Source organism: Melanotaenia boesemani, chromosome 7, assembly GCF_017639745.1.
Source record: "Melanotaenia boesemani isolate fMelBoe1 chromosome 7, fMelBoe1.pri, whole genome shotgun sequence".
In the NCBI taxonomy this organism is placed as follows: Eukaryota; Metazoa; Chordata; class Actinopteri; order Atheriniformes; family Melanotaeniidae; genus Melanotaenia; species Melanotaenia boesemani.
The window spans coordinates 35,024,506-35,047,168 of NC_055688.1; the positions used below are offsets into that span (position 1 = coordinate 35,024,506).

Here is a 22,663-nt window from a genome sequence, read left to right on the forward strand (position 1 = left end):
GGTGTAAAACAGTTGAGCAACACGATTTGACTCTGTGCCAAGAAAGTTTATAGGAAATCACGCTCATCCTTCTGATTGCACTCCACAAAACAAAAGCAATTTTCTGACTAATCATTCCCTCCCAGTTACAATCGATTAGTCTGTTGAATCAGCTCTGAGTCATGCAGCTAACTGTTCCAGAGGCTGTACTAGCTACAAGCCTCTGTGTGCTCCCGCTCCAGTTACAGATTAGAGTTTTACTACCCACAAGTAGTCGTCAGTGGTCTCTACTTTGTGCTGAAAATAACAATCCACATGAAAGGACAGAGTAAAACCCACATCCACATGCAGACTCAGATACTGCTGTTATGATGATATGAATGAATAGACTTAAATTAGTCATCCTGTGCTGTCAGGAAGGTGTGAGGACAAGATGTTGAAATATAAGTAATATATTATGTCTGGAACTTACTTCCGGCCCTTAAAGCATCCATACATCCCCGCCATGGTGTGACAATGAAGTGAGGAGAAAACTTGAAAACTTTTCACCTCAAAAAAAAAAAAGAAAAAAAAGAAAAAGATTTGGTCTGTTATATTATCTTCTCGTCTGGGAATAGGGAATCCTCAAATCCAGCCACTTCTGGTTTTCTCCTCAGTTCTCATGTAAAGTGATGACTTCTCAGTCTTTGCAGCAGAGAAGATGTAACTCTACTCGATCGTCTGCTCATCCAAGTCGAACCATCTTCTGAGGCTTCTCTTCTCTTGAGCTCCACTAAAGTCAGATTACATACAAAAATCCCGCTCTAGTACTCAGAGCAGCAGCAAAAGTGTGATTATGACTGGATCAGAAATACTATAGAGAGTCACAACAATAAAGCAGACAATTGAGAAAAATGACAGCTTCCTTTGAAACTGGATCTAGATTTCTTGTATTGTCAAAAACAGGAAAATGTCTTTTCCTGACCAAATGTTTCCATTAAAAGAAGTTCAGATCCTTACAGTGTCACAATACAGGAGTAAAAATAAACAACGGACTGAATGACTGCTGCACGTCTCGCTCCTCTCTTCCCAGTCACCACGACTGGTAATGCTGCAGAGGAGGGGAGGAGGAAGATAAAGAGGGAGGAGTGAGGGAGGGATGAGGCATGTGTGAACAAGATACTCCCCCTCACAGCCTTATCCTCCACTGTTCTCTCTCAGCTGTTTTTGTGTATTGTAAAATAACAGATTTTAAAGTTATCAACAGCTTTTGCAACTTTTGAAACCATTTAAGTAGCACTGGCTAATGATAAGACTTCAGGTTTGTTTGTCACCAGAGTTTGGAAAAATTAGCCATCATGTTTACTTTTATTTTATCAATAGGATTTGTTTCCTTAGCTAGGCAATTATTTTTTATGAACTGCCTTGTATTAAATCCAACAAATTCAGATTTGTTTTAGTTAGATCACACAAATTTATATTTTTCTTCTCTAACAAACTCTAAAGAAGATTCTACAGAACTGACAAAAATCTGGAATCACAGACTGTAATAGAAGAAACTAAGTAGTCTTAGCAGCACTGTTTTTATACCGAAGCCAGACTAGACTAAATATGCCTTATAAAGGCCGTTTTACACTCTTTCAAGGTGTCTATTAGCATCACCCTGAGACTCTGTGGTTAGCAAACAGAGCACAGTCTTTGAGCAGCTAAGCTTCAGAGATATACTTTGATCAAATGGTAATTGGTCAACATTAGCTTGAGTTGGCTAGTCAGAAGGATGATGACAACCAATTTAATAATAAAGATGAGAAAATGACCAAATGCACACAAGATGTCAGTGGACTGTCTTCATTATTAAACACTTCCAATAAGCCCCAACACAGACAGCATGTTAAACTGTGTTTAAAAACTTTAAACTATCAAAAGGGGGTTAGGAAACAGTACAGCTCATGCTAGCTGGTTAGCATACAAACTATGCTGACCTGCTAGCAGGACTAGACATGGGTAAAGTGTCTTGTTAGCCAGTTGGGGTATAATGGGTAAACAATGGAAAGGGTCATGCTAGCTGGTTAGCATAACAACCAAGCTAACCTGCTAGCATGTCTAACAAAGATATCTCAGTTCTCAGCAATACTGTTCTTTGATGTCTAATAAAATCCGCCAAACAGTTGCATTTATAATTTATTGACAATTTCAGATAATTTTGTTGTGTTTAAGTAACAATGTTATATTTCTTTATCAACAACATCAATATTCGCAACTAACACACAATAATTCAGCTAACAATTTCTGAAAGATTTAATAGTAATTCATATAGACTGAAGTAGAGGGACACAGTCCTTGTCTACTTTCAGATAATGGGTTTATATTTTCTAAATCAATCAATATGCAGCACTTAGCTACTGGGGGCAGTTTCACTACTATCACAACCTTGAATAAAAGTATAAACACTATAAAAAAAATCTTACTTTTATTTAGCGCCTTATGCTATAAACAGTGAACAGCCTGTTGACAATAAAATGTCCAACTGCTGCAAGCTGGCGTATTTTAAACTTGAAGAAATACACTCATGTTTTTCATTCTGATCTTTAAGTAGAGGGTCTAGCAGTCGTGCAACAGCCTCTTGCCGCTAAGCATTATTAGCAGGAAGATTACCCACTTCCAGCCACTACAGCTCGGAGTGTGTACAATATGTGAGTGGCCGTGAGCTGTCATGAGGGTTGATCCAGAGATTCCCTGCTGCTAAATCCTCTCAGAGCCACACAATCGAGAGAATGAGTCAATTTTAGCTAAGTGGCCTAATTTTTCTTAAACGATTACAATAAGATCATTACAGATAAGAGTTTTTAATCTGAGGGGCACATTTTTACCTTGTTTCAGTACGCCAAGGATTTGTCAGAATTCAAGTCAAAGTAAAGATTTGTTGATTAGAAATAATGCTTCATTACCTAATGTGACATTATCCTGTAACATTAACACAGAAAGTGTTATCAATTCAGAGGCAACTGCATGAAAAGTGGCCAAAGTAACTGGAAATACACACAAATCCATTGGATCGTTGACTGAAGAATGGTGGTAGTGGAATGAATTTCTCAATCTCAACAAGCCCAGACTGAATGCTGTCTGTGTGATTCAGATTTAATTTCAGACAAGTTGAAACTGTCTAAGTCAGTACAGTAGTGTGTGTGTGTGTGTGAACTTGCTTTCTTCTGTGTTGATGTAAACAAAGAGAGGCAGCCTGTATCAGCTCCAGAGCTCAGCAGCTCCATTTCAAAAGCATAATACACAGTAACTGAGATCAGCTTTGGCACGTTGGGATGAGAATTTTCTTCTCTCAAACACATGCAAACAAACTGCCTTCAGCCTACCACATGACTCTGCCAGTAATGAATCAGGAAGGACCCTTTCAGGCTGGAGTTTACGGAGGATTTCCACCATTCCAGTTTATGGGTTAATCAGTGTTTCCACCAATACATTCAGTGATGCATTGGCTTTGCTGCAGATTAATACCAGGAACCAGACTCCTGGGGTTTCCCATCCTGAATCTGTAGTTCCTCTCATTTACAGCAGGGATTTCAGGAATTCAGGAACATGACCAAGTCATAAAATAAACACAGTGGATTTTTTTTTATTATTAACCCAAATAAGAAACAAACCTGGACAATGGACATGATTTGTGCTGCATTTGACTCAAACTGTATATGTTAACGACTCATTTATTTATCATTATCAACTCATTCATCACCAATGTGAGCCCTTGAGCAAGGCTCTTAAACCCCTCCGACTGCTGGCCAGGTGCTGAAAAATGACAGCAGTCTTCTCTCTACTACGTCTACAGATGTCTACATTGGGATCATTTAAATATATAAAATTCATTCATTCATTATTTACTTATTATTATTATTGGTATTATTATTATTTCTGTTGACAGTAAGGCTTTTTTACTTCTGAATGCTGTAAAATGTTAAATGAAGAAGAAGAAAAAAAAAAGGTCAAATTGAGCAATACAAAGACACACAGCACCTTCGTTCTGCTGAGGTTTAGGTTTGGGTGTGTCACTGCAGAGAGGAGAAAAAAAACAAAATAACACTGAGTGAGAAACTTCTGATCGCCATACCTTATTTATTAGACAAATAAATAAATAAATAAACAGGGGTACAAAAGATTTTTTTAATATAAATAGCGCCTATGTAAAATGTATGAAGAACATATAAATGTTACCTTAAACATAGACAGATAAATACTTTATTGGCATCAATCCAGAAGCACCAACCTTTAATAATCAACTAAATTAGCATTGCATGTCCTTAAGCTAAGCTGTTTATGTGTATTTTATGGTTCTCAGTCTGCCAGAAGGGAGTGATTATAAACTAAATTTATACCGAGTATCAAGGTAATTCATTATAACAAACCCAGTTTACCTCTTTACTGTTCTGGCTCACAGCAAATGACACTGTCAATCACCTGTCAATCACTCATCACAGAAAACCTGAAACAATGGATGAATTGTTGCAGCGATGCTGCTGAAAACACACAGTCAACAGCCAAGAAGGAGAAAGCAGAAGCAGAGCTGGTAAACATTCAACCGGAGGTAAACTAGCTAACAGCAGCCTGAAGCTTGAACATCTCCAGCAGCATTTTGCCACAATAAAGACTAAAAAGTAGCAGAAAAGCTACAATCTGTGCCTGAAGACACAGTTTGCTGCAGGGAACATGGAATGGGGACGGCTGAGCAAACAGTGGGAAAACTGGAAACTCATTTTCACTCCAGCTGGATGGATCCACAGATGTGAGAGGAAATCCACAAGTTGTTAGACATGCTGACTGATAAGTGCCAATATTCACGAACACGTATTATTTGGTGAAGTTTGGAAGGAAAAAGAGGATGTTACACATTTTCTATGAAAACGGCCTGAGCTTTTAGTGATGAAAAAAAGGTTGGATATTAATTTTGTCATGGATTATAGATATCTAACATGGTTGAAAAAGGTGAATTTTTCCTGATGTAAATGTTGACGGCAGAGTGTTGTTTACCTCCGTTTCCAGCCACAAAAAGCTCTGCATTGGTTGGGGGGTAGTTGGCTGTAACATTACTCCAGGAGGACATTACTGTAAATTCTTTGAGAACCACTGCTTTAGGTACTTCTACATCCCTACCAAACTGTATTATTATTTTTTTATATATATATCATAATATAAGTGACAACTTGATTAAATAAATGTGCTCCAAACAACATTGTGCAGGAAACATTCAAACAACTTCACATTGATTAATGTGTATTGTGTCCTAATTGGAGCAATCAATACGATGCTTTCAGCACCACACAACAAGGCCACCGACATCACCCAATCAATTTCTTATGACCTATAAAATGATGTCAGAGACATCATTTGATTTTCTCTCTGACGCTTTGATAAGTAAATTGCTGATTATCTATTCTTTCATCTTTATATAATTTTCATTTATCCATTTATATCTGTCCATTTCCTAATTTATTTGATTTAAAGATTTTATTTATCTATTTACACATTTCAACTATTTATTTGATTTAAAAGATTTTATATAGTTTTTTTTTACCTTTTTCATCTATTTTATTTTTATCTATTTGATCATTTTTTTTCTAATTTTATCTTTTCTTTTAACCCAATTATTTATAATTTAATTCTTTTATATACACATCTGTTTTACCCATTATATTTCTTTTTTTTCCTGTTTATTCTTTCATTCATTCTTTATTTATTTTATCTATTTTTTTTTTTTTTTTTACCTAATTTATTCATTAATTTATTAGTGCAACTCTTATTTTTCCATAAATATCTGTCGAACTGCTAAGAGACTGGACTTGCTGATGTTTTATCAAGCATCAACTTCTAAGCTCATCGTACACAACTTCATAACAATAAGAGCGTTTAAAGCTATGGAGGCAGTGAAGCCAGGAGAAATCCAGTGCTGTGTAGTCTCATGAGGGCTTGTTATGACGGGCAATCCCTGACACACAAGTGACTTAATCCAGTCTTAGTATGAAATTACTGATAACTGCAGCAGCTGATGAAATCTCGATCTTTCCATTTGTGACTCACAAAAAAACAAACATGTTTTTTTTTCTGTTTAACAGCTAAAACAAACTCAACTTCACATTTTTGCAAAGGAATCTAAATAATATACTCCTGCTGGAGGAGATTTACAGCTTCTGTAAATGAACCACCTGGAGGCTCACCATCACTTCCCAAACAGGAAGTGTAACACACAGCTCTCCAACATTCTGCATACATGCGTGCATAACTTTCTCAATGCTGGCAAGTCTAAACCAATCCGAGAGCATGACACATCTGTCTTGTATCCTTCACTGTGTGCAAGCATGCATGGACATATGTGCATATGTATGTATCAGTCTTTGGACTTTCTGTTTACAGAGCCAAGAGGAATGTCGGTCAGTTTCCCTTCGAAGAGAAAAAAACACTGGATGTTGGTATTTCCTGAAACAACCCCGAGTCTGGACCCACCGAGAGAGAAACACAGAGAGTACAGAAGATCAGGCGGGTGAACATTCGGAAAAATTCGGAAAACATATAAGTCTCAGAAAAAAAAGGAAAATCTTTGACTTCTGGTCCTGTTAAGAGATATTTGAAAATGTCTCCTTGAGCTATTAGAACTGGTTGTGGGTTGTCTTACTGTTTGAGAAATTGTGAGAAACACATTGAGAAATAAAGTAGAAAAAAATACATCAATCAGAAAAATAAATTAAATTAAAATAATTGCTTTGGCCCAGAGCTTCATACCAATCTTTGGACCAGTCTTTTACTGGCAGCCGCTGCCAGGTTTCAGGTTGGAGTACCGTCAACAATGGCAGCCCCTGAAGGGATGAGCATACATGTTGCTACAACAACACATCAGGACGAGAGTTTAACCAGTATCTGGTAGGAATGGGTTACTACCATCACAAGGCGGAGTCAATTTATGCAGCTGTTTGACGCCCACCAGGGGAAAAAACCCAAGAGCGTGATACTGTGGGAGTCGATGTACAAATATAAGAAGAATGCAGGAAAAAACAAAAGTTTTTTGTTGAATCCCAACAAGAAAATAATAAACTATCATGATATTTTGAGTTGAATACTCAGCTGGCAGGTGTTGAAAAGCCGTCTCTTACCACAGATTCTAGGACAGATCTCACAACAATAATCGTCTATAACATTCACATCATTACGTACCAACCTGGAAATTAGACCAAAGACGCGTCTGGCATGCATGCTGCTGAAAACATGGGAAACATGCTTTACAAGGCTTCTGAATTCTCTATGATTTCTAATGGTAGTTTTGCTTTAAATGAGCCAAAACAACTCAGCAGTGATGAAGACAGCTGCTGAGCTTCATCTATGACAACATGTTTATATCTGAAGAGTTTTGGCCACTAATGGCCACCGTCCATCCACAGCTGTGCTTGGCATTTTAAGTCATTTCTATCCCCATCTTTACCACTAGATGTCAGTAAATCTTACACACTGTACCTTTATGGTTGGGATATACGTGCTGTTAGCAACATGTCCACATATGTATCATGGCTGCAACACATACCTAACGTTTGTTTGGCACATTGGCCGATCGTAACGTGTCATGCAAGTGAGTTGCAACATTGACTTGAACGCTAGAGGCGTCATTCAAACAAGAGCATGATCATGACAGGTCCAATGCAAACACAATGGAGGGTAGTTTTGAAGACCGTCTCTTGGACTTTGTCTGCAACTACCAGCATCTGTATGATTTTTCCTCCCCGTTGCACAGTGACAAACACTTGCTGCCAACAAATTGGAGGTGTTTTGAGGCTGATGCCCCGGAAATACAATGGCCACAGTTACATGGTGTTCTTTAATTCAAAATTAAATTTTCAGAATTTCGCTTCCCTTTGGTCAGCTGAGGAGGAGAAGGGAGGTAGAGCTGCGTACCGTCATAGTGACGGGATGAGGGATCGACATGCTCAGAATGATTGGAATTCATTTGAAGAGGAAAGAACGAGCATGTGATGGAGGTATTATTCAGTTCAGATTCATGGTCAGAATAAACCGACCACTTAATTCGGATTTAAGTTTAATTTGGAATTTTAAAGAGGATTTCATTTTTATTCTGAATTAAAGGGGAATTAAAACTCATGTAAATGTGGCCACTGTTCCCAGTAGATTGACCTTTTCACCATTTCCGAGTCCTAGCGGTGACCTCCAGTATTGAGGTTTTGGCCGCATTGTGCTTCTATCGTTTGCATCAAGTATAAACACAGACGTAGTGAAATGTTGACGTGAACACTCGCGTTAGCAGCAAGTATATCCCAGCCCGACTTGTCTTCAGACCGGCAAAACAAACAGTTCCAGGTTATTCTCCCATTCTGAGCGTTAGCAGCGTTGTCATCAATAAAACAAAAATTAGCAGGATTTCAGAATCACACCTACTATCTAATCCAGAGGTGTCCAAAGTCTGTCCTGCAGGTTTTGGATGTGTCCTGCTCCAGCACACCTGAATCAGATGAATGGCTCAACATGTTTGACAATAAGCTGTTGAGGAGAGTTATTTCATTTGAATCAGGTGTGTTGGATCAGGGAGACATCTAAAACCTGCACGACTGCACTAATCCTTGACCAGAATCATGCAAGGTCAAAGTCTGACTTTTTATTCTGGAGAAAAGTGCTAATAAAGTTTTGGAGATCAGATTTTTGGTGTGTGCACCTGTGCTTCCGCAAGGCCACACATACATCCTTCCTGGAAAACAGCAGAAGAACCACTGATCCACAAGACTATAAACAATATCATAAGAGTAAATGTCAGTAGGAAATACTGTTACGTTGAGAGTGCCCCTATTCTGACTAAAAACAGAGTTTCTAATTTAGGACTGCCTGTAGGTCGTCTGACAGACATACACAGTTCAACAACAAAGTTTTTTCTCTCATCTGATGCCTGATTAATCAGTGTCATCGTCAGTAGAATAGCTGACAGAATAACGCGCTGCTGCAGCCCTACTTCTTCCTAAACATCCTCCACCAGCCAAACCTCCCTCAGCTAGATGTTTGGATCTGTGGTCAACCAGGAAGCCCTCGCTTTCGTCTCTATTCCTTCCATCCCCTTCCTCATTTCCATCACTTCACCCCCTCCTGCAGAACAACGCCTTCTCCTTCTCCTCTCTTTTGTGGTTTCTATGCATCTCCTATTCTCTCCATATAGGCTGCTCTGAATCCCAGCAAAGAGGAAGAGGAGAAGTTGCTCGACTGCTCTCTGAATTCCTCCTCACATCTGGAAACCATCTTCTCTCCCCCTACATCCCTGTCGCTCTATGCTGTAATGTAAATAGCCCTGTAATCAAACTCCTGCCTGAAAGCCTGACAAACTGGGTGGTGTGAGTTTGCCTGAGACAGAAACTTAGCTCAGAACAAGCTGAGTTCTCTTCTTCTTTCCATTTCAGGTCTCAGCTGAGGTTTATGGGGCAATAAAAACAATCCACTTTTCTTTGACTCAACATGCTCGCTAACATCACGTGTTGTTTGTGTGCGTGTTAAAGCAACAGGAGGGCCATTAGCAATTTATTTAAAATGTTTAACTAAGTGGTGACGACCTAGAGGGCTCATAGTGAAGCTTTTAATAAGTTCACAACCGATGCGTCTCATTGCTGCACTCTGGAGTGTCCTAAAGGGATGCTGGAAGAGCCCCTTTTGTTGCTGTTTAACATGCTGAAGGAGGACAATCACGACTCATAATCACTTGTAATAATAAGCTCTTACTTTCACACACTGAACAATCAGCCGGCTCAGAATGTTTCTGCAAGAAGAAAATGGAGTTACGATTTTAAATTATCTAAAGCAAACTAAATCTTTTTCTTTGCCGCCATTAAAACGACACCCACAGACTTTCTGGATTTGTCAACAAAAACCAAACCTCCTTGTCCTCGTCTCTTTCTCAGTGCCCCATCGGACGCTGAAGCTTTGGTGACGTCACACTCCTGGCCTGCCAACGACTGCTCAGGAGACAGAAACTACACACAGCAGACACATTAAGACATCTCTGCCAGCTCGGGTTCAAATGACTTCAACGCAGACAAAAACAACTCTTTTGTTGTAGGTGGCAGAAGAATAAACAGCTAAACTCTTGGCAGTGGATGGATGGTGAAAAGGATCCCCTAACGATTATTTAACTTATGATTCTAGCATGTTTCATCACTGTTTAACTTGCCACGAGCCACCAGAAAACAGTCAAGTTACTGTTATTCATCACTCTGAGTAATATTTATTTATTACCCATAACTTCATACCAGATTGTGATGAAGTTATCCAACTCTGCTGTCTCTTTAAACTGTGTTGGACCACCAGTTTCAGGATTGTGTTGCATACAGCTTTTGTTTACTCAGCTACACTGAGCGGAGGCCTGTAATATAGAGTCGGATTAGTGGCTTAGTGAGGTAACTTCAGGTTCAACTTTGGATTTTCAGTGTCATGAAGCTGGTTCACTTTTTAAGTGCAGAACATATTTCTCTGTTAGGCCTTTCACACCAGCAGAGCTCCACGCCGGTGCTGGTTCCTGAACCTCATCTTCAGTTAGCCGGTGCATTCTGACCAAAACAGAGTCGGTTCAGAACCTGAAAGGTCTGTTCTCAACATAAACCAAATAAATTGTGGTTCTTCATTGCAAACCACGACATCAACATCATATTTTTTTTCCTTTTTTGCCAGTACTGGCTGCCAATGATTACACATGTGCTGTGTTCTACGCCATGTTTGAATACATTTAAAAAAAAAGGAAGACAGAACACCATAACAGTAAAAAAAAAAAAAAAAAAAAAAAAAGACATGGGCAAAAGTGGAGCTGAATGTGTTGTCAACCACCGCAACAGCCACCACCGAAGAAGAAGTTAAACAAGTAGCACATCCCCCCAGTGGGTCTTGGGCAAATAAAGACCTGGGTCAATTTTGTGTAGAATCTAAAATTTGCTGCATTATGTTGCCTGGCAACTGAATTAAATTACAAAAGGCTAGATTTATATTAGCTCATGTTGACATCTGAACATCTTACGAAATTTGCTCGGTAATCTAAAAATAGTTTATTTTGAGAAACCGTAGTTCATAATAAAAACCCGACAACCAAAGCCAACTTTCAAGACCAAACTTTTTAAGTGGTTAATGTTTACCAATGCAGAAAAGTCCTCCCACTTTGGTTCTGATTAAACTGGTATGAAAGTGGGCCAGTTCACCAGAAAGCGCCATGGTTCTGAGACTCAAGAACAGAGCCAGAACCGAAAGGTGCCTCACAAAATGCTCATTTACATGTTATAGCATTTTGCTGCCACTTGGGGGCAGTCTAATAGCATCAGCATTTGCTTAGCATGTAGCGTCACCTCCAGAGCCTGGGATTGATAGCTTTTTGGAGAACTACACGTTTGTCTGTTTGCTTCAGGAAAATGGCCGTCCACAAATTCTTGGAGGACAACAGGTGTATACTGCTGCAAGTGTATAAAACAGCTCAAAGTTTGGACTTTCCCATTTGATTTAATGAGGAAAGTGTCCAAACTTTCGCTGCTATTTCTTCATCTTTGTTCCTGATGCCCATATCAGCTGTACTGTTCAACACCTGCCCCTTGGTTTCCTGGTGGAACTGCTGTTTGCTCCGTAAGGGTATGCATCCGCAAAGGCTGTGAAAAGAGCCAAATTACACACGTAAAAGACACTGAAGACAGACAAAATGCTCTGTATCCGTCTTTGGTATCGAGCATAAATGGCCTTTTATTCTCTTTTGGGTCAGAAAATAATGGCTTCTTTATTTCTAACAGCAAAATTCCTGTTTTTAATCATGTCCAGAACCACTAAAAGCATGTGACAAGCAGACTGAGCAGTGCTCCCCATGATGCTTATATTGACCTTTGTGGTATGTCCCTTTAATGAAACAGGAAGTGCTCAGTTTCATTTATGAAACAAGCATGAGTCTTTTTTTTAACTGATATGAATCTCAGTAATTTGTTGCTTCCTTTAGACAAACAATAGCAAGAGACAGCTCTCATCCAGGCTGCACTGCACACAAGAAAGCAAGCATAACAGACCATCCAGGTAACGGAGACATCTTGAACAGTGTCAGTGGGAGCATTTCCTCAGAGAGGAAGGGAGAGCAGGACATCTCGGGGGTTTGTTCAACGACCCAATGACAGATGACCTGATCAGCCCTCCAATCAGAAAGGCTCTGACAGGCCACACAAACATCAAGCTTCTCAGTCAGATTAACCATGCTGATGAGTCAAAGCTCACCTATCCTTATCCAGCGCGATAATGCAGACTCCTTTTCTTCCCGATGACTAGTGCATCATCATCGTTTATCGGGAGGCTATGAAGAACTGTGCAGGCTTTGTTATTTACAGCAGAAAGAAACTCTTGCCATCAGGACTGTGTGTGACTTCTTTACATCATCAGATCAGAGATCAGTAGAGCCTTTCTTTCTGTCACATTGACAGACAGCATGAGTCTATTCTGAATCAGTCTCTGTTCAGGATTACAGTAGTTCTCACACTGTGAAAGATAACTGTTTAATCTGGACTGTCCTTGACCTGCCTTTACCAAACACTGAGCAAAAACACAGGCTGAAGACTGTGTGTGTAGATAAGAACTTACTGATCTGACAGCTTTACAATGCTCTGAAAATTCACTCTTTATCTGTTTAACCCCTAAAACTCCGTAACCCTGAGTGCTTATACTGTCTACATCAGTGGTTCCCAACCTATTTTCCTTGAGGAACCCCTTCATCCAAATACTAAAAAAAATGGACCCCCTGTCCCACCCCGTGCTGAAACCCTGCCTGGTTTCATTATTAAGACTCTCACCATAAATACTGTATTCTGACTGAGTCCTGTTCTTCAAATAAGCCGAAGTTAAAAAAACATTTTTTCCCAAAACTTTGGTTCCATGTAAACCAAAGGCCCAGATGACTAAAAACACTTGACTAGATACACTTCAACTCGTCTTCATTTTTAATTACAATGGCACTGAATCATCAAAGCCTCGGGAACCCCTGTGCTCTTTGAGGGGCCCCCTTTGGGGGGTCACAGACCCCAGGTTGGGAACCACTGGTCTACAGTTTCTTGGGAATGGTTTCTGTGGGGTAAATTGTGATGGATAGTTTACCCTTTAGGTGATCTACGGAAGTTTTCCAGTCATTTATTTCCAGTCCAGGAGGTTTACAATCCAGCCACTAAATGTAGTTTTATTCAGAGATGCTATCTGGTAAATCCACAATGATCCACGATAACACCATTACTTATCACTTTTTCATAATTAGAAGATCACCATCACTACCATGTTGCTAAGAGACCTCTATATTGACCTGAAAATATCAATGAAGCCACTTCCTGCCAAACTTTCCACCAATCAGACAGCTTAGAATGACAGGAACGTCCAATCAGGAGCAGCCAAAGATCAACCAGTGAGCAGAAAGTTCTATGTGTGTGTGAAAAGAAGAAAAATAATGCTCCTCTATGGCTGGAATAAAGCCAAGAAGACGTTTCTGATGCACGGTGGCGCCACAAAGCAGCTGAGCTGGAGTTGGTTTAGTGAGGATAGCAGGTAAATAGTAGCAGGAATAACTGGAAATGAGGAAAAAGTGGAAACATGGAAATAGTTTCTGTTGTGTGTTTGTTTCAATAACAATATTTTTTCTCCTGAAAGCCAAGACTTGAGAGAACGATGAGATGAGAAAAGGTTTGGTCACTGTTGATCTGTGTGTTATTTCTACAAAGTTCTGTTAGTAGTAAATTCTGCTTTTATGATGCTATATATATTGATACATTAATTTAACATTATTTTAGCCTCATATTCTGACAGCTGAGGCTGTCCTGAAAAATAATGTCCATATGATGACTAGGAAGAGAACTGAGCTTCTACATGTATTTTTACATTTAAGAAAACAAAGCAAACCATATATATAATATGGCATCGTGCAGAAATAAATGTCTATTTTGAACTAGTTATAACAAACCTATTGGTTTGAATCTGAAATACATCTTTTGGCCCAAGACCACATGAACTAAGTCACAACAAACTGGCCTCAATCAGCTGTTTGGGTTTAATCATGTGATGGAAAAGTTGTTTGTCTGAGGGGAAACTTAATTATTTTGCTGTAAACTTTGTTTTTCCCCCAGCAATTCAATTTCAAAAAAAAAAAGCTCTGGAAAGCAGGTAAACATGTATAAATTAAGATGCACTAACTAGTAAGAAGACCTTGAGACAACTCCTAACAGGACTTCTATGACTTATTAAAACCCTCCCAGCCTTCAGTGCTGCCAAAATCCTGGCTCAAACAGAAACGCACGTTTCCTTCACCCCCCGCTTCAGTCCATGCATAGACAACAGCAAGCCACTGTAGCACCACTGTATTTAACACATGTATCGATTACCAATCAAGCATCACCCACAGACCCATCTCCGCGTAAAACAACCCTGAAGTCGCTCCGTAACAAGGGAGAAGCGTCTGAAAAGCGGCTTAAAAACTCGGCGGAAGAAGAAAATAAACTCACCGTGTCTCCTGGAGCTCAAACGGTCTCAGAGTGAACTCATCTCTCAGAGATTGGAACCAAGACATCAGCCCTGTTAGCGCACTGATGATTGGATTATTCGTCTCAGTCCTGCGCTGGCCTCCTCCGCTTTGTGGTGCTGCGTTCAGAGGCGGCACGGAAAGTCTGGTATTCTAATGTTATCTCATATCAGTTTGAAGGAAATAACTTATTTCAGTCCATCTGTTTAAAGAAATCTGTTGGTAGGTGGATTTAATACTCTTTAATCTTATTAGCTATGTAAAAAACAGAAAGTATTTTTGATTATCATTGACCTAATAGTCACATTTAAGGCTCCAACCAGGCAAAAAGTTGCCAGCTGATCTGGAAACTTAATGTTATTCAGCTGTTCTGACGTCTAAAAGGGAGATTTTCTGAGTATTTTTAAGGTATTTGAAAACTTATACAAATGAATAACCATATACATAAAAATATGAAAAGAAAAATAATAACCACTTGACGCCTTGTGTTGCAAAGTGGCCACAAACTACTTCCAGTCTTTATTTTATTTATTTTTATGTAATTAATTTATTTTATTTATATATTTACTGTTATTTATTTATTTATTTATTTATTGTTATTAATTTGTTTAATATTTAACTGTATTTAATTCATTCCAGTCTTTTTCTTTTCTGTTTCTTTTCTCGTTTTTTCCATGTATTAATTTTTTTTAGGTTTTTTTTGTGTTCTTGTTTTTTTCTTTCTTTTTTTCTTTTTTTTTTTAACTTTAATTAGAACAAGGTCCTTGACAAAGTCTCACACAGTATGGCAGGTACACGATATGAGAACAATCAAATAACACCAAGATGAGAAAATGCACTTTGAATGCCTTATTTCTACAATAATATTTTTAGTTATGAGTTCCAAACAATTTACATCTTTTAACCTTTGAGTCCAATGATCCAGTGCAGGTGGGTGGGGTTTAAACCAGTTTACAGTGATCTTTTTAGGTACACTCAACAGAAGCACTCTGAGCAAAGACTCCTTATTTTTACCCAAACCCGTTACTGATACGGTGCCTAAAATGAGCTGCTGTGGCTCAATAACTCCATTTAACTTCAGAATCTCACATATTTGTTGCTTCACATTTTCCCATAATTTTTTTAGGTTGGGGCGTTCCCAGAAGATGTGAGAAAAATTCCCTATCATTCCACACCTCCTCCAACATATGGGGGAGTGCTCATTGTCATAAGTAGCCATAACTAAGGGTGTTTTAAAATATCTCGTTCTTAGCTTCCAGCTAAATTCACTCCAGGTTGGGCTGCTTAAACATTTTTCTTCATCAGTCTTCATCAGTAATTACGTTGTAAGCTTCCAATTCCCATTTGGCTTTCACCTCCAGTGTATCTGACGTATCCAAATGGATCCTACGATAAATAAAAAATATGCGTTTTTAGTGTCCATCTTATTCTCATCTATCTCAATCCAGTATTGTTCAAAATGGGAAGGAACTTCTCTAATTTTGTCCCACTCTTTGGGTGTCATTAGGTAGTGTTGAATATGAAAAACTCTAAATAAATCCTTAAAGTTAATGCTATATTGTGCCTAAAGTTGTGAAAAAGCTTTGAGAGTCCTTCCTTCAAATACCTGATTTATTGTAATGAGACCCCTCTCCGCCCATCTGATGAAACCACCGTCCATTCTTGCTGGCAGGAAGTCCCACTCGTTTTATATCTTAAGTTTCCTTGATTTATTTAGTTTTTATATAAGTGTAAATATATTTAGGCATTAAGGTGATAACAGCAGTGTTTCTAGTCTTATTTTCAGAGTCCAACATTTGGATTTTAATAATTACATCACACACAAGACATACTCTTAGTGGTTAAGTCAGATCTAAATGCACAGAAAAATAAACAATGATAAAGATGATAATTTTGACTTCTTGCATGTTAGCTTTAATAGTTTTGGTTTTCTTTATAAAAAGTTTATACAACCCAGGAATTCAGTCTGCAAATATGAATGAACACAACCATGAAGTTCACACCACTACGGCCTTCTCATGATGAGGGAAATAACTGACTCCATGATTTATTTTACAGAAATGTGTTTGTGGATGGGTTTGATACTCTTTAATCTCAATAGACAGCTATGTATGTATTAGCTATGTAAAAACAGAAAGTATTTTTGATTATCAGTGACCTAGTAGTCATATTTAAGGCTCTAACAAGGCAGAAAGATTCTAGTTAATCAAAATTTACGCCACCTGTCTGATTTGCTTCCTTAAAACTACATTTTTTGTGTATTTTTTTAAGATATTTGTACACTTACACAGACAAATAACCACAATAACCACATGCATAAAAAGACTAAAGATAAAGATAATAACAGCAGTGTTTCTAGAGTTATTTTCAGGGTTCAACATTTTGGATTTTAATCACACATTAGAGATGCTCTTTGTGTTTAAGTCAGATCTAAATGCACCATATGATTTATACATCTAATCAATAACATTCTTTAAATTAAATAATCATTAATAATATATTTTTTATTGTGCATATGTCAGATTTGCTTTAAAATGTTGATAGAAAAGCAATCATTGATTTGCAGTTATGTTATGAACATTTCCTTAAAGTTTAACACACATCATCTGCTCAAGCCGAGTCATAAACAAAGATAAATTCTTCTTCTGGGTGTATCCTCTCTCTGCTTCACAGACCATTTTTTCCGGATTGGACCCGAACGCACCATGAACACAGCTGAGCGCCGCCCAGCTAACTTCAGATGAGATGCGTTCAGGACGCCCTAGGACGCTCAAAGAGCAGTTCAAAGACTCAAGCCACAGGAAAATGCTCTGACCGCGATGGCGTAGTACTTGTTTTGGTGTGTTTGGAAATAAATCTCTCACCAGATTTTTAATTGTATAAGCCTTTTTAATTTAAAATAAATTGTGTTTATGAACGTTTTGTATCTGAATTTAACTCTTAAATGTTTTAAAAACATTTTCACATTTTTTATGTGTTTGAAATTTCAAGTGTCCAAAATTGAATTTGGAAAAGTACCAAAAATAACATGTAAATAAAATAAAAGATAAATAACGTCGACAGACCTACTTCAGAGTACTAACAACATCCGGGACACAAGAATAAAAAGTCGATGCTGGGTGACATCGATCGGGCATTCAGCCAATCAGCTTGTTCTCCACAGGTCATGTGACACCAGTGTTTACGTTCATTTTTATATTTTTTTCTCTCCACTTTTGGACTGAAAACTGACAAAATGCGAGTGAAGATTATAATAATTCTCTATCGAAATAAAATATCAAATTTTAAAACACATTTCATTAATATAATTATTAACTAATAATCGTTTAAATATTTTAAAATGAAAATTTTAAAATGTGATCAGTTTAATTCAGATATAAAAAATTAAATACATAATTTAATTGAGTAAAATTTTGGAAATTAAAATTCAAAAGCTAATAAAATCCTAATCCTGATGAGAGACATTTACTACAGAAGGTTTGTGCCATCGACTGAACTGAGGCGGAGGCAGTGATGATGGATGTAGTAACTACCTGCTGCTTCGGCATCCAAACTGTAGGTTGAGCAGGCTTGTGTTAAATATAGCTTTACTGGAAAGGATAACCCTTTATATTTACAACAGTTTACAATCTTGAGCCATCCTTCGTTTCTTTATATTTAGCTTCCAAGCATCCAAACTTTATTGTAATATTTTAAAGTGATCTTGATCAATAGTTTCTTTTTGCTTTGTTGAACTTTTTTATTACAGTCCTTGCACCTGAACCACTTTCAGAGGAGTGTTTTTTGTTTGTTTGTTAAGCCACTTTCTGATTTATGAATCATTCAAGCATAAAAACGTAACAGCTTAAGTCACATCTTCAAACAAAAACACATCATTTGTTCTCAGTCTTAGTATCTGCAAGAAATATGGCTCAAAAGACATAAAATTGTGTTATTGCACCAAAAACTTCACAAATTTTCAGCATCATGTTCTTAAAGAATAAGGAAAAACAAGAAAAGTGGAGAATAACCAATCTACATCAGATTAACAGTTTCTGAAACAGGAGCCCAGAGCTGCATCTGGACCTGCAGTTCATCTGCTGTTCACTGAAGCCTTAGAAAGGGTCTCCATGGAGCAGCCATGGCTTCTGAGGTATGCCAAATGACACAAGAACTGGACTGAAAATCTGTGGCAACAGGTCTGAGAGAGGGATGGGTCCTTCCCAGAGCCCAGACCTCAACATTACCAAAGCAGTGTGGGATCATCTGAACAGAGAACGGAGCAAAAAACAACATTTGGAAAGTTTGTCTAACAGGGTTCACTCAGACTTTGTTGAAGAATAAAGCTGCTCAGACTAAACATTGACCTTCAAGCCAACTAGAGATGGAGAAATTGATTTTGCCTTTTATCCTGTACTTGTTATTTCATGTTTCAGTTAATTATAGCAACTTATTCCTGCAAATATATAAAGAAGTTGGTGGATACAGACCAGGTCCTAGAGATTGTTACAGCAAGTTTCGGTCAAAAAAATGATCTAACAGTGCCACCTAGTGTTGTAGAGTGAGACTTCTGCCACCAGCATTGTAATACGTCCACTTCACCATGATGAGAAATAATCAGGTAAAAAGACAAAAGGTCAAAGTTAGTCTATGTTTACAAAACCGCAGACTGGACATCAGGTTTTAGTCCTGCACAGCTTCACCCATCTAACTGAAAACAGCTATAAAAAAGGGAGGGGAAAACCTCCCAAAATGTCAAGCTCTCACCAAATGAAGAATTATACTGAGCTTCACAAGTTTCTTAAACCAGTTTGTCTTCAACAGGTCACTGAATGCAACATCTGAAACAGATTATTGAGCAAATTCTGTAGAAAAAGCTGACTTTAATTTAGTGGACATTCAGTCAAATATATGAAAAACAAAACAAAAATACGCCTTCCACTCTAATGTCACAATGAACTCATGATTTAAAAAGAAGTCTTATCAAATATTAAAATCAAGCTCTAAACAAAGTCGGCCAGGAACCAGTTCACGAAGGGACAGGCAGCTGAAGAAGCAACCTTCAGTCGTTCCTGGACGCTCTGCTACAGCCTCCCCGCCTCCCTGAACTTGTCCAGCAGCCCGTCGTCCGCCCTCAGCGGGAAGTACAGCGTCCGGGTTTTGTAGTAGCACGGGTCAGACTGGAGGTTCTGGATGACGTCTGAAAGGAGGTGGGCACGCTCCACGCAGCAGCCCGGCGCCTCGTAGCCCAGCTTGGTGAAGTGGATGTGGAGGTGGTAGTATGAGGGCTGGTAGTGCAGGTAGACCCTCAGCTTACTGGCTGGAAGGTTGTAACGCTGCAGGATGGCATCCTAAAGCACAATCATGCAGTATGTTAGTCAGTTTCTACTCTTTGTCTCTCATCTAGCTCCTTCTTTTAGCACAGGGGGTCCAAAGTCTGTCCTCAAGGGCCGCTGTCCTGCAGGCTTTCAATTTCCCTGCTTCAACACACCTAACTCAAATTAAATGGACCCAACAGCCTATGAAGTTCTGCACAATGACTCATGAGTTTGAGTCAGTTGTGTTAGAGCAGAGAAACATGGAAAACATGCAGGAACCATAATCTGGAAACCCCACTTAGCAGGACCCCAGGGATCAGTGGAAAACCCACCTTTCCTTTCTGGAAGATGTTCTGCAGCAGCGGCAGATGCTCTGGTGTCAGGTCCCGAAGACTCTTGATGTCTCTCTGATGCGTGATTGCAATCAGATACAAGTTGTCGAGCTGAGACAGGAAGGAGGATATGGTGAGACTCGCTGGTCTCCAGTAAAAATAGTTCAGCAGCTTTCTAAAGACAAAAATCTGACTTTTTAGTTTGATGCTATCAGACTGAGCTTCTATCAGGCAGATTTTTAGCCAACCTATACAGCACTGTGCGAAAGTCTTCAGCCATTTTCTTTGTATACTACCAAGAAAACAGGAAAAGGATGCAGTGATTCAGGAAAACACGAAAACAAACGGAAATAATCCATATTTAACTGTATATAGGTTTTGGCAGCTGTGGAGGAGGAGCGTTTTACTGGTCATTTCCAGCTCATATTAAACTTGTTGGTGGTTTTTAGCGATGCACATTTAGTCTACAACTTTGGACTTGTACATATTTGCAGATTAGCAGGAAAACATTCAGCTGCTTCCCAGTAGCTCAATATATAACTAAGCAATAACTGTTTCTGGTCTTTTTACCTGTTTTTGGTCCCATTTTAAATCAGGAAGCAGGACAAATCCCACATCCGGGTCTGGATCTTCATAAACTACCTTCTCAGTCTCTGCCTTCTTCTCCAGGATGTTGTAAACCCACTGAAGGGAGAAAATGAAGTTAAAGGTTTGTGATGTTCTTTCCAAACTGGAAACAGAGGAGGGGATTACAGTCAACTGACCTGCAGGCCTAAGCTGTGCTTCTCAATATAAGGTAAAGAGATGGAGTGGTAATCTTCCTCTGTCTCCTCCACTAGGAAGCTCTCCTGCTGCTGGTATCTCTTTACATGTTTCTCTGTGGCTGGATACATCACTGTGGTCTTAATCTCTGCAAAATAAATTAAAAATACACAGGTTGTCTGACTTTCCTAGAGGTGGCCAATGTGGCTGCACCACATAGACAAATAATCCACTAGTTTCTTAGGCGTACCATTGAGGTGAGGAGGTGCCTGGAGCCGATAGCTGCTGTAGATATCGTTCTTCATCTCCAGCCTCAGTGAGGAGCTACTGAAGAGATCAGTGAGGGTTTCTTCTCTGAATGGAGTTTTCTCCAGGACCACCACAGCATCCTGATCATCAATCTAAACAGGATATACTCAGTAGTTTCATTTCTGCCACGAGCAAATAAAAAATACATGCACACAAAATGTTCAATTAAAGAAAAAAAGATTTGGCAAAACCCACAAACTCAGCAGCTCATAATGGAATAATCTAAAAAGAAAAATAAACAGGCTTTCTAATGGTATAAGATTTATTATCAAGAAGCACTATTACAACAAAGAAATAATCTACCAAAAACAAACATCATAAAGTAGTATAATTCAGACTATTGCTGTGAAATATCAAAACCGGAAGCGAAAACTTAATTTCCGGTTATAAAATATTCACTTTCAATGAACATGACAGACTTCTCTCCCTCCAAAAATAAATTGACTCAACCTCATAAACTTAGTTATAATTAGCTTATTTTCAAACGAAGTGAACCTAGCTAGCTTAACAGAAGTATACCTTTCCGTGGATAAACATGATTTTCTCTCGTGCAGAATCACTCAAGACTTTGGACGTTTTAAATCCTGCCAGAATGTTTTCGCTTTGAGATTCTTTCCCATCCTCTCTCCCCTTCTCCTGGTCAGTTTTTGCCCGCTTAACTTCGTGAGAAAATTCATCACTTTCAGCAGCAACCGCTTCTCGTTTCGCCTCGGTGGTCGCCATGTCTGTGTAGCCGGTTGTCTGACCAGAGATCGTCTATACACGAAATCAGGTCTCACTCTGTACCGGGATTTAAGCCACTTAGCAAATGTGACCCAGAACCTCAGGCGTTCGTGCTTGTTTTGAAAGTATTTCCTCGTTTTAGTTATTAATTTTATATTAATATATAATTCAGCAAACTAATATTATTTACTTTATAGATGTTCAATATATTCTAATATTTCTCGTATGAATTAATAAGGAACTGAAAAAGAAAATCTTAGATTTTTTTTACTTGACAGCTAAGAACATAATTATTTAGTTTCATAAGCTGATGTTCCAGATTTAAGCGGTAAAACCTTAAACTGCATAATATTTTCAGCGGATACGGTGTTTTGTTGTACATAAACATGGTCCCTTTTCACGGACGATTTGGTACTAGAAGACCAAACAAGAAAGGCGATTTGGCGAGGAGTAAGTCGTCTTTCCTTCTTTTTCCTCTTCGGGGTGTCAAGTTAAGGGATTACCGGTAATAAACAATGTTAACCCGGTTTATTCTTGGAGAATAAAAACAGACAGCTGTCGAAATGTATTAACTTTTAAGTCAGATCCCACACGCGTTCAAAATTGTATTTTATATTTGTTGAACAATTTGAACATACCGCAAAAAAGACAAATTTGGAAGTTATCATTTGATTAAGAGGCCAAAAAAAGTCTATTTGATGTTCCAATGTAGAACTGTACATGTATAAACAGGTTAATTA

The 22,663-nt window shown here is 38.5% G+C and overlaps 2 protein-coding genes across 2 annotated transcripts in view; both read right to left on the minus strand.

Moving 5' to 3' along the window:
• Positions 1-14,598, minus strand: part of zgc:66433 (uncharacterized protein LOC321250 homolog) — a 53,464-nt gene extending 38,866 nt beyond the window's left edge. The window contains exon 1 of the mRNA XM_041990201.1: positions 14,484-14,598. Coding sequence (XP_041846135.1) covers positions 14,484-14,548 — 65 coding nt within the window. The 5' untranslated portion in view covers positions 14,549-14,598. The remainder of the gene's footprint in view (positions 1-14,483) is intronic.
• A 3,668-nt stretch (positions 14,599-18,266) lies between these two features.
• dcps (decapping enzyme, scavenger) lies at positions 18,267-21,948 on the minus strand. Its single transcript, XM_041989315.1, has 6 exons — positions 21,720-21,948; positions 21,142-21,292; positions 20,894-21,039; positions 20,700-20,813; positions 20,130-20,240; positions 18,267-19,830 (listed from the first exon to the last, which is right to left on the minus strand). The coding sequence occupies exons 1-6, from the start codon at positions 21,921-21,923 to the stop codon at positions 19,564-19,566; spliced, it is 993 nt and encodes a 330-aa protein (XP_041845249.1). The 5' UTR covers positions 21,924-21,948; the 3' UTR covers positions 18,267-19,563.
• Between the last annotated feature and the right edge of the window lie 715 nt (positions 21,949-22,663).